Source organism: Hemitrygon akajei, chromosome 10, assembly GCF_048418815.1.
Source record: "Hemitrygon akajei chromosome 10, sHemAka1.3, whole genome shotgun sequence".
NCBI classification, from domain to species: Eukaryota; Metazoa; Chordata; class Chondrichthyes; order Myliobatiformes; family Dasyatidae; genus Hemitrygon; species Hemitrygon akajei.
This window is the reverse complement of record NC_133133.1, coordinates 113,671,114-113,683,696: the sequence shown is the minus strand read 5'-3', so window position 1 is coordinate 113,683,696 and position 12,583 is coordinate 113,671,114. Positions and strand designations below refer to the sequence as shown.

Genomic DNA, 12,583 nt, shown 5'->3' with positions numbered 1-12,583 from the left:
CGTGGAGCTTAGGGCTATAGGTAAGCGTAGTAATTTCTGAGGTAGAGACATGTTTGGCGCAACTTTGTGGGCTGATGGGCCTGTATTGTGCTGCAGGTTTTCTATGTTTATAACAGCATAGAAGACAACAAACTGTGCAAATGCAAATATAAATAAATGGCAATAAATAATGAGAGCATGAAATAACTAGCTAACGAGTCCTTAAAGTGAGATCGTTGGTTGTGGGAACATCGCAATAGATGAATGTAGTTATCGTCAAGAGCCTGATGGTATTTACTGTTCTTGAACCTGGTGGTACAAGTCCCGAGGCACTAATACCTTCTACCTGATGGCAGCAGTGAGAAAAGAGCATGACCTGGGTGGTGAGAATCTCTGTTGATGGATGCTGCTTTTTTATATGACAGTGTTTCATGTAGATGTGCTCAATGATTGGGAGGTGTTTATCTGTAGTGTACTGGGCTGAATTCACTGCCTTTTGTAGGATTTTGCACTCAAATGTTTCCCTGCCAGGCTGTGATACAGCCAGTCAATATACTTTCCACTACACATATATAGAAGTTTGTCATGGTTTTTCATGTCATGCTGAAATTTCCGCAGACTCCTGAGGAAGTAGAGGCACTGTTATGCTTTCTTCTCAATTATATTTTTATGATGGGTCCAGGACAGATCCTTGGAGGTAGCCACACCCAGGAATTTAAAGTTACTGATCCTCTCCACCTGTGATCCTCCGAGGAGTACTGGCTCATGGACCTCTGGTTTCCCTCTCCTGAGGTCTGCAATCATTTTCTTGATCTTGCTGATATTGTGTGAGAGATTGTTGTTATAACTCAGCCAACTTTCAATTTCTCTCCTGTATGCAGATTCATCACCACCTTTGATATGGCCCACAGCAGTGGTGTCATCAGTAAACTTGAATATGGTGTTGGAGCAGTGTTAGCCGCACAGTCATAGGTGTAAAGTGAGTAGAGCAGGGGGCTAAGCACACAGTGCTGTGGTGATCTGTGCTGATGAAGATTGTGGAGGAATTGTTTTTGCCAATTAAAAACAACTGAGTCTTGCAAGCCTCACTGAGTCTGCAAGTGAGGAAATCCAGGATCCAATTGTATAAGGGGGTATTGAGGCCCAGGTCTCAGAGTTTATTAGTTTTGAGGGGGTGATGGTATTAGATACTGAGCTGTAATCAATAGAGAGCATCCTGATGTATGCATCTTTACTGTACAAATGTTCCAGGATTATGTGAAAAGCTAATGAGATGGCATTTGCTGAGGACCTGTTGCTTTGGTAGGCAAATTAGAGGGGATCCAAATTGCGACTCAGACAAGAGCTGATATGTTTCAACACCAATCTCTCATTACACTTCATACAACACTGAGTCATGTCATCTGCAGATATTCTTTGATGACTCAGCAGTGGTTATATGTGTAAACGAAGGACGGGAGGATGAATACAGGGCCCTTGTGGAGGACTTTGTCAAAAGGTGCAAGCTGAATCATATGCAGCTCAGCATTAGTAAGACAAAGGAGATGGTGATGGACTCATGGAAGACTCAGCCTGCACTGCTCCCTGTTACTATTGATGGTGAAGACGTAGATGTGGTGAGGACCTGCAAGTACCTGGGGTGCACCTGGGTGACAGACTTGAGTGGAGCACCAACACAGGCTGTGTACAAGAAGAGCCAGAGTCGCCTCTACTCCCTGAGGAGACTGAGCTCCTTTGGAGTTTGCAGGCCTCTCCTTCATGTGTTCTACCAGTCTCCTTCATGTGTTGCCAGTACAGTCTTCTATGTGGTGGAGTTATGGGGCATATCTGTGCACTTGTAATGTTACTGTGATATTTTAACTTCCCTTGGGATCAGTAAAGTATCTATCCATCTATCACTTTGAATGTAAATGTCACTGGAAGGTTGCAATACTCTTGGGCACCTGTACGATTGAAGCTTGCTTGAAGCAGGTGGGTATTACACACTGCTGAAGCAATAGGTAGAAGATATCCTTGAACACACCAGCTAATTGGTCAGCACAGGTTTTAGTATTCGGCCAGGTACTCCGCTCGGACCGATGCTTTCCTTAGATTCACCCTCTTGAAGGCAGCCCGCACGTCATCTTCAGATACTGAGACCAAAGGATCATTGGGAGACATGGGGGTGCATGATGGTTCCTCTTTATTCTGGTGGTCTAAGTGAGCATAGAAGGCATTGATTTCATCTGGAAGTGAAGGTGTGCTGTCCCCCATGTTGCTAGATTTAACTTTGTAGGAAGTTATGGCATTCAAACCCTGTCACAGCTCTCAGGTATCCCTAGTTGATTCCAGTCTAGTCCGGAATCTCCACCTCACCCATGAGATGGCTTTTCGGAGATCATACCTACACCTCTTGTAGTATTCTTGGTCTCCAGACTTGATCTGGCCCTCAGCAAATTCCAGATTTCATGGTTCATTCAGAGTTTCTATTGGGGTAGACCCTGAACAGTTTTGTGAATTGGGGTAGATCCTGAATGATTTTGTGGGGGCATACACATCTACAATTTTTAAAAAAATAAAATCTGTTACAACTCTGGTGTAGTTATTCAGATTCTCAGATGAGTGCTTGAACACTGCCCAGTCCACTGATTCAAGGCAATCCTGTAACCATTCCTCTGCCTCCCATGACCACTTCTTAGTTGCTTTTTAGGCTCTGTCTGTATGCAGGTGGTAGGAGTGCAGCCAGATGGTTCAATTTGCCAAAATATGGTGTGGGAAAGGAACAATAGGCAGTCCTTATCACAGTGTAGCATTTTTGTGTGTTGGAACCTCTGGTGTAACAGGTTACATGCTGGTGATAATACAACCAGCCTGGTTGAAGTCACCGACTGTAATTTGAAATGTGTCGGGATGGGCTGTTCTTGTCTGCAGACAGCATTGTGCAGTGTTTGAGTGCTTACTTATAGTCGGCCACTGGTGATATATAAACTGCCATCAGGATCACGGACGAGAACTCCCGAACAAATAGAATTGTCTACATTTGATTGTTAGGTGTTTGAAGTCAGGGGAACAAGAGGTCGACGTAATTCCCGTGTCAGAGCACCAAAGAGAATAGACCAAAAAGCACAGGCTTCTATCTTTTTCCTTACCAGAGTTTGGGGTTCAATCCAGTTTGAAAATTGGAAAACCTTCTGGTCTGACTGCCGCACCTGTTGTGTCCGCTGTTACATACCCTGTGGGTATCTTGTGACTGTCACATGACCAGGATGTAATTGAGGCTATGCTGGGCATGATATAGTGGTCTTGTGATGGTGGAGTGATTTAATTTTCCCGCCAGTGAGAGGTCTTGTGATGGCATGTTTTAGCAGGGTATAAAAGGAGAACCTGTCCCTGTGACGCAGGTCAGTTCATGGTTTAATTCGTCAGTGACTCCGTTCTGCTGCGTATTTGATTTTTTGACGCAGTTTCGTTTTAAAAGTGGAGTTTTAATTTCTACTGTAAGAATTGTTGTGCTGGCAGTTCTGAAAGTCGCTGCCAGTTAAAGTCCAGTCGGAGAGTGAAGATTTATCGAAGTTCAGGAAGCCAAAGAATCGAGGAAAGTTGGTGTTGTCGACAGTGAAACAGGTTAGACCTTACTTGATCCTCTTTCGGAAGGAATTAGTAACCTGCAATCCAAGATAGCTCCTGCTAAAAGAGCAGAAAGAGCTGGATGCAGGGTTTTGCCAAGGAAACGTCAGTGCCTTTAAGCCGTTTTATTTCCTTCATCATAAATCCTTCGGGCAAGGTGTACTTCGGCTGGGATTAGCAGTAACGTCACGTAAGAGAATTTAAGGCTTCAAGAAAAGTCTCTCCTAACAGACTGTGTAAATCATTTGGACTTTTGCATCCACTACTTTAAAGAACTGAATTCACATTTTTCGTTTTAAGAACTGTTCGAGCTGCTGTATTGCAGTCCATTTCCGATTAAGTTAGTCGTTTGTTTATTTTTGGGGTTTTTTTGAGCAGTGTTTAATAAATGTTTTATTTGCTATAAAAAAAACCTGTCTCAATTATATATTCATTGTTGCTGGATCGTAACACCACTAATAGACAAGTCTTGGTGCAGCAAACAATTGAGATTTGCCTTCGATACAGCAGCCTTACCCGGAGTTTGTCAGTCTTATTTTCCAGTGATTGCACATACACCAACAAGATGCTGGGTAGAGGAGGTCTTGTCCCTCTGCGCTTCAGCTTGACTTGAATCCTACCTTTCCTGCTGCATTTCTGACCATGGTGATAACCCTTAAAGTCGCTGCACTTAACTGCTCCACTGGAGCTCATGGCTACTGCTCCACATTCAGTCATTGAAATTACATCACTGACCATATCTCACAATCAAAGTCCATTGTCAAGAGGAAATTTATAAGCTGGAGATTGCAGCAAAAGTAATTCAAAAGAAACATACTTAAGAGGATAACCGGAACAATTTTCAACTGCCTGCAGAAAGTCACAGAAGAATGTGGCGTCTTTAATAACATGAGTTGCTTTTCAAGTTTTCATCTCAGTCTCAGGATATTTAAAAAAAAAAATTCCTCAGGGTGCTGGCCTGGCCCCAATCTTCAGTTTCTTCATCACTGATTGTCCTTCAGTCATAAGGCCAGAAGTAGAGGTGTTCACTGACGATTTCACAACGTTCAGCATTACTTGTGATCACTGAAATGAAACAGTCCATATCCAAAAGCAGCAAGACCTGGATAATATCCAAGCCAATGTTCTCTCTAAGGTGTGTGTGCACACACATCTTTTTCTACTAGTGCATAAAGGAATTTAAACTGCACATTAAAGGTTGTTACCCTCTACCTCATTGGCATGTTAAATATATTTAATGATCATACACAATCATATTTCCTTTCCGGTTTCTGAAGCAGACAGTGTTGACAACGTGGAGTTTGCGATGATTTGTCTGCAGATTTTAGAAATGGCTTATTTATACTGTTTTAATTGAAGAAATTATTGATTCACTATGTCAAATTCCAAAGATGAAGCGCAAAAGAACTGCTTGTTCATTTAAAGCAAAATTGCTAAATGGAATAGTAGAAACTGCTACACTGAAAGCTTATGAGGTCTGGAACGTGCGGCTTTGAGAAATATTTATGTACAATACAGAAACTGCTGTTACCTTCGTGTATTGCGGTGATGCAAAAGTTGCTGGAGAATTTGCAAGTGGGAAGAAATGGAGTGATATTTGGGAAAATATTCACAATAATACTGAAGGAACTCAGCAGGCCAGGCAGCATCTATGTAAAGAAGTACGGTTAACTTTTTGGGTCCCCCCAGCATTTTGTGTGTGTGGCTCCGATGTCCAGCATCTGCAGATTTTCTCTTGTTTGTGATATTAGGAAAAGTGACTTTTTAAAGTGTTGTTTAGCAAGCAAATCACATGGTGTGCAAAAGCTCTGACAAGAAAATCCTTCATTACCTGCTAGAGGCCTGCTACGTATGTTTTGTGAGAGTGCAGATGAACGAGCAAAAATGATCAAACCCAGAGGAGATCCAAGTTCTCATTCAGCCGGAAAGGCATAATGCTGTACTCTATTTCTAAAGAAAAATAAAATAACTGAAGAAGCTCAATACCAAGCAGGATGCAACAGCCCACTTGATAGACATTCCACCCAGAACCTTTCACTCACTCCACTAGCAATACACATTAACGGCAGTTTGCTCCATCTACATAATGCACTGCAGCAACTCACCAAGACTGATTAAAGATTAGATTTATTTGTCACATGTACATCAAAAAATACAGTGAAATGCATCTTTTGTGTCAACAACCAACACAATCAGAAGATGTGCTGGGGGGGCAGCCCACATGTGTTGCCTTGTTTTTGGCACCAACGTAGCATGCCTACAACTTATTAAACCTAACCCATCTTTGGAATGTGGAAGGAAACTGGTTGAGCCAGAGGAAACTAATGCAGTCATGGGAGAATGTGCAAACTCCTTACAGATGTTGGTGGGAATTGCACCCCAACTGATGATCGATGGGTCTGTAAATTGTTGCGCTTACCGTTACACTATTGTGGAACCCAAACTCATCACTTCTGCCAGCTAGGTCAAGTCATGTAGCAGCCTAACTTGGAAATATATCACTGTTACTTCACTATCACTGGGTCAATATCCTGGAACTTTCTCCCTGACAGCACTGTGGGTTTACCCACACTTCAAAGACTGCAGTGGTTCAAGAAGGGAATTCACCACCATCCTTTCAAGTGTAACTAGGGATGAACACTTAAATGTTGGCTCAGCCTGTAATGCCTACATCTCCTGAATGAATAAAATTAAGTATTTTCATGCAATGAGTTAATGATCTGAGAAGCCTGTTTAAGATCTGTCAAGTTTGTATTGCTGAACTGCAGAATTATTTTGATTACAGATAATCTGCTTTCCACAGCTGTGTAGTTATTTAGAGTCTTTTATTATCTTCCATGTTTTATTTCTTGAATGGAACTGCAATTGGCAACATGAGTCTTTAAGTCCACCCCTAGAGTTCTTGTGGAGTCATTGCATAGTAGCGCAGTTGCTTTACAATGCCAGTGAACACCAATCAGGGTTTGATTCCCACTCTGTGTGTAAGGTGTTTGTATGTTCTCTCCATGGCTGCATGGCTTCCCTCTGGGTGTTCTGGTTTGTTCCCGCTTCCAAAGGCGTACTGGTTAGGGTTATCATTGAGTTGTGCTCTGGAAACATAATGGCACTTGCCCCAACATAATCCTCACTGATTTAATTTGATGCAAATAACACATTTCACTTGTTGTTTTGAAGTACATGTGACAAATTTTTAGAAAAGGAAATGTTGTATATGGGCAACTCCTTGATGAAGCTTCTTCATGTTTAATATAAAATATTCTATTGTGCTCTTTGCAGGCAGGGCCATTTGTCCATGGTTGTACATCTAATGAAGTATGGAGCGGAACCCTCACTGATTGATGGCGAAGGTTGTAGCTGTATCCACCTGGCTGCTCAGTTTGGCCATACATCCATTGTTGCCTACCTGATCGCAAAAGGGCAGGTAATTTTTCAGCCTACCATTATTTATTGCTCTGAGCTGCTTCGCACACAGGATTTCAGGAGAAAATGACATTTTAACTGCCATCTTAAATGTTCATGTTAAGTTGAGTTTGTTGACACATGCATCACCAGCACATAGCATCAGAGATCCAAGAAAAGCAAATTAAATGTGAATTCTACAAAATTATGAATGGAAGAAGAAAACACAATTAGAACAAAACAGAACAAAGTGTGTTGCAGTGTGTAGTGGTCACGTTTTGCTGTACATCATATATGTCAAACTCAAGGCCCGCAGGCCAAATCCGGCCCGCGGTGGAATTACCTTTGGCCTGCGAGATAATATCTAATTACTATTAAAGCTGGCCCCAGTAATCGAAGCGCCTATGGCATATGATATGGCTAATGCTGAATTTATTCAGGTACCAGGTTTTCAGGGTTTTTAGTGTTTATTCGGCAGTCTTGCTCGGCAGTCTTCTTCATAAGAAACGGAATTTGTAAAGTGAAACACTTTGTAGTTATAGCAGAGACTGAGACACATGAGAGCAGGCTGAAAAAACGGAGGCAACAAAAGCTGCGTTCGCACGCATCCGACTGATCCGGCCCGCATGAAGCTGCATTTTGCTCAATCCGGCCCGTGACCTAAAATGAGTTTGACACCCCTGCATTGATAATGATCACGGTTTTGCCTGTTGGTGCAAGAACCCAACGTGTTGAAGAGACGTAGCTATTCCTGAACCTGCCAATGTGACCATAAGACATAGGAGCAGAATTAGGTTGTTTAGCTCATTGAATGTGCTCCATCGTTCCATCATGGCTGCTTTATTATCCCTCTTAATCCCATTCTGCTGCGTTCTCTCCATAACCTTTAACAAGCTTACTAATCAAGAACCTATCAAGCTTCACTTTAAATATACCCAGGGACTTGGCTTCCTGGCCATCTGTACAACTAATTCCACAGGTACACCACTGGCTGGCTGAAGAAATTCCTTCTTATTTCTATTCTATCCTTGTATTGTGAAGCTATGCTATCTGGTCCTAGACTCTCCCAATAATGGTTACATCCTCTCGACGTCCTCTCTATTTAGGCCATTCAATATTTGATAAGTGTAGGTGTGTGACTTCAGGCTTCTGTACCTCCTGCCCAATGGTAACTGCGAGAAGGTGGTATAGCCCAGGTGGTGGGGATCTTCGATAATAGTTGTTGCCTTCTTGAGGCAGTGCCTTGGAGCAAAAAAATGCAGAATCTGGAAATCTGGCACAAAAGTAAGCTGCTGAAAGCAAGGAAACTGTCAAGCAGTACCTATTGGGTGACAAATGTTCTGTGTGTCAGGTCAAGGATTATTCATCAGAACTGGGAAAAAGGAAACAATTACCGTAGATGTCGGATTATAAGCCGCTACTTTTTTCCCATGCTTTGAACAGCATTGAACACTGCGGCTTTTAATACGGTGCGGCTAATAAATGGATTTTTTTCATGCCGCCAAAACATTTTACCTCGTAACAGTAGACCAATAAAATTGATGAGTAGTTCACAGAGGTCCAATGAAATTGTACGATAAATCAAGCGCACTTCACAAATTATTGTAAATCAGCCATTTGTACTCACCCTCATCAACATGGAAAACACTCGAAGAAAAGCATATGATGCAGCTTTTAAGTTAAAGGCAATCAATCTGGCGGTTGAAGAAGGAAATCGAGCTGCTGCGCGTAATCTTGGCATAAATGAATCGATGGTGAGACGGTGGAGACGCTAGCGTGAAGAACTGAGTCAATGCAAAAAGACGACAAAAGCTTTCAGAGGTAATCATAGCAGATGGCCCGAACTTGAAAACTTTCTTGAAGACTGGGTTAACACACAGAGAGCAGGTGGCCGCGGTGTTTCCACCGTGCAGATCAGACTGAAGGCTAAAGCAATCGCCACCAAAATGAAAATCGAAGATTTTAGAGGTGGGCCATCGTGGTGTTTTAGATTTATGAGACGAAAAGGCCTGTCCATCAGGGTACGCACGACTCTCTGTCAGCAGCTCCCTCCCGACCATGAGGAAAAACTTGCTAACTTCCGCACATTCACTCAAACAAAGATAGCGGAGAATTCCATCGGGCCAGATGAAATCATAAATATGGATGAAGTACCTTTGACGTTTGACCTGCCTCTCACTCGGACTGTTAATAAAAAAGGTGACTCGTCCATCATACTGAAAACAAGTGGCCATGAGAGAACGCATTTTACTTGTGTTCTGAGCTGCACAGCATCCGGACTAAAGCTTCCACCGATGGTGATTTTTAAGCGGCTGACAATGCCAAAGGAAAAATTCCCAAAAGAAATCATGGTGAAAGTCAATAAGAAAGGTTGGATGATGGAGAGTCTAATGAAGGATTGGCTCAGAGAGTGCTACGCCAAGCGACCGGGGGGATTTTTTCACATAAAAAAAGCGTTGCTCGTTATGGACAGCATGAGGGCTCATATAACAGATTCAGTGAAAGCTGCCATCAAGAGTACAAACTCAATTCCAGCTGTGATTCCTGGGGGCACCACGAAGTATTTGCAGCCACTGGACATCAGCGTGAACCGGGCATTTAAAGTGGCACTACGCATTGAGTGGGAGACTTGGATGACGAGCGGCGAGAAATCCTTTACCAAAACAGGCCACATGCGAAGAGCATCTTTAACTCAAGTCTGCCAGTGGATCCTAAATGCTTGGAGCCATGTCACAACATCCACCATCACCAACGGGTTTCGAAAGGCTGGACTGCTGCGTGATGAAGAGGATCGCGTGCGCTCAAGTGAGAGCGACAACGAAGAGACTGAAGTGAGTGATGAGATCCTGAGGTTGTTCAATTCGGACACTGAAGAAGAGGACTTTGATGGTTTTAGTGCGCAGGAGGAAGATGAAGAAGGCGATCAATAACTTTTCCTGGTAGGCTGCAGTATATATATTTTTTTTAACCAGTCGTTAGGAGATGTTGGAATGTTGTTCATGCACTGTTCAGTAAAAAAGTATACCCAACGTAATTTGTGTGTTACCGATAGGTATGTATTTTAAAAGTAACCGTGTTACAGGCACGGTTCGAAAAAAAGCATTTGCAATATGTATTTGTTTATGTTAAAATACGGATTTAATTAAAAGTTTAAAAAATCCTCACGTGTGTTAGGATTAATTTGGGACTGCCGCTTCAGGTCAGGAGTGGCTCACGTGATATTAGACAGCAGTACAAGGGAGGGAGGGAGCGAAACTGAGGATTCCGCTGCACTGAAACTGCTAGCGATTCAGTAAACAAAAAAACAGGAAAACTCGTGAGTGAATGGTATCGGGCCAATAAGGACACAAGTGTCCGATGTTACCAAATAGGTATAACAAAGTTTAGCCTTACCAAATATGTGTAGCGAGGGTTTGGTTTGGGGGAAAAAGGGGTATAAATAAGAGCAGAATGTAAGGGGAAGGCAGAACACGTTCTGCAATAAAGCCACGCTGCACTATAATCTGGTGTTGGTTGTCTCTCTTCCAAAACGAACACAGGGCAGAATTTGAAGCCCAACACGTGTAATATCTTTCTGTGTAAATATCTCATATTACAACGTGGGACACCTGCGGCCGAAAATCCGGTGCGGCCGGAAATCCGGTGCGGCCTGTACAATTAAAAAATTGATTTTATTTCTAAAATTAGAGCCAGCGGCTTTTAATCAGGTGCGCTCTGTAGTCCGGAATCTACGGTATATGCTTTTAGAGTTGTAAAGTAAGAGGGGTGGAGAGAGCAGAGGGGATATCTGTAGTGTCTGTCTCCTCTCTCGCCCCCGCTCTTGCACTTCTTCCCCCCCCCCCCCCCACTCTTGCACAGGTGAAGAAATGCAGCAGGTCGCGGGCAACATCATTGGAGGGAAATAAATAGATGATGTTTCAGGTAGAGACCCTTCATCAGTTGGGGAGTGGAAGGGTTCCAAGCTGGTAGATAACCAGATGAGGGAGAGGTGGATGGGGAGGGAGGGTTTGAAGTAAGAAACTGGGTGGTGATAGGTGGAAGAGGTAAAAGTTCAAAGGTTTATTTTATTGTCAAAGTATGCATGTATAATACAACTTTGATATTTCTACTTCAGATAGCGATTAAATACAGAAAGTCCATGGTAAAGGGCTGAAGAAAAAGAAATCTGATAGGAGAGGACAGTGGTCCATGTGAGAAAGGGAATATCTGTCATAAGGCAGGAATTCTTCAGAAACATCACCACTGATAGGTTCCTCTCCAACTTGCATTTAGCTGAAGGGTCTCAACCCAAAGCATCAACTGTCCATTTTCCTCCACTGATGCTATTCAACCCCCTGAGTTCTTCCTGCTTTTTGTATGGCACAAGATATGGCTGAAAAATCCATTCTGGTGCTCTACATCTGGTATTTGTAAGCTAAGCGAGACCTATAGTGACATTAATGTAATGCAAAGAGTTTGGGATTATTTCTATCACAATGAGCTTAGTGTGGTTTGAGTCACTGTTTCACTGTTGTATAGGTACTCCACTCCTCAACAGTTGCCTGATCGAGTAAAAGCCTAATAGCATTATTCCAGCCAAGCTTTAGCGGAGCAGGCTGAATTAACAGCATTTTTGGAGTCCCTTTTGGCTGCGGGCATAACATTAGGATTACACAATGCAAATTTATGGGATCAAAGGTGAAAATGGAGCAAAGCAATTTCAGAAGTTCCTTTTCCAAGAAACTAATCAGTGAGAAGTTAAGTATTAGCAAATTGAAATAGAAATTGTACACTGACTCCACTGGAAGGCTATGTTGTACTTCACTTTCAGTGGAGTAGTTTTCATATCTAACAGTAAACCATTTTGATAGTGGTGTATAAGGTGATAAGGGGCATAAGTTGAATGGACAGCAGTGACTTTTTATTTAATTTTTTACTTTATTTAGAGATAAAGTGCAGACCAGGCCTTTCCAGCCGAACAAGCTATGCCAGCTAGCAACCCAGCTATTTATTTAACCATAGCCTAACTACAAGACAATTTACAATGACCAATTAAACTGCTTTCTCCCAGGGTGGAAATGACTAATATGAAGGGACATAATTTTAAGGTGATTGGTTAGGGGATGTCAGAGATATTTTTGGGGTTTTTTTTGGGTTTTTGTTGAGCGTGTGGATTGCACTGCCAGTAGTGTTGGTAGAGGCAGATACATTATTGGGCATTTAAGAAACCCTTGAGCATATAGAGGTTAGAAAGATGGAGGGCTATGTAGGAGGGAAGGATTAGATTGGTCATAGAATAGGTTAAAAGTTCCTCAGATCATCGAGGGCTGAAGGGCCTGTACCGTGTTGTGATGTTCTGTGGGGGGGGGGGGGGGTTTCAGAGGTAGGGTTTCTCACACTTAGAATTGTGAGTGTGTGGAACATGCCGCCAGGGATGGTGGTAGAGGCAAATACGTTAGGGGCATCTTAGTAACATGGATGATAGAAGGCTGGAAGGCTTTAGAGGAAGGAAGTGTTTGATTGATCTTTGAGTAAGTTAAAAGGTCAGCACAGTATCATAGTCTGAAGGGCTGTACTGTGCTTCATTTTCTATATTCTGTCAGGGTCCTTACTTGAACTG

General features: G+C 42.6%; 1 protein-coding gene across 3 annotated transcripts in view; it reads left to right on the top strand.

Moving 5' to 3' along the window:
• zdhhc17 (zDHHC palmitoyltransferase 17) overlaps positions 1–12,583 on the top strand; it is a 151,525-nt gene that overhangs the window by 73,920 nt on the left and 65,022 nt on the right. For all 3 annotated transcript variants that reach the window (XM_073058760.1, XM_073058759.1, XM_073058758.1), the window contains exon 5: positions 6,862–7,006. In XM_073058760.1, the coding sequence (XP_072914861.1) occupies positions 6,862–7,006 (145 nt within the window). The remainder of the gene's footprint in view (positions 1–6,861; positions 7,007–12,583) is intronic.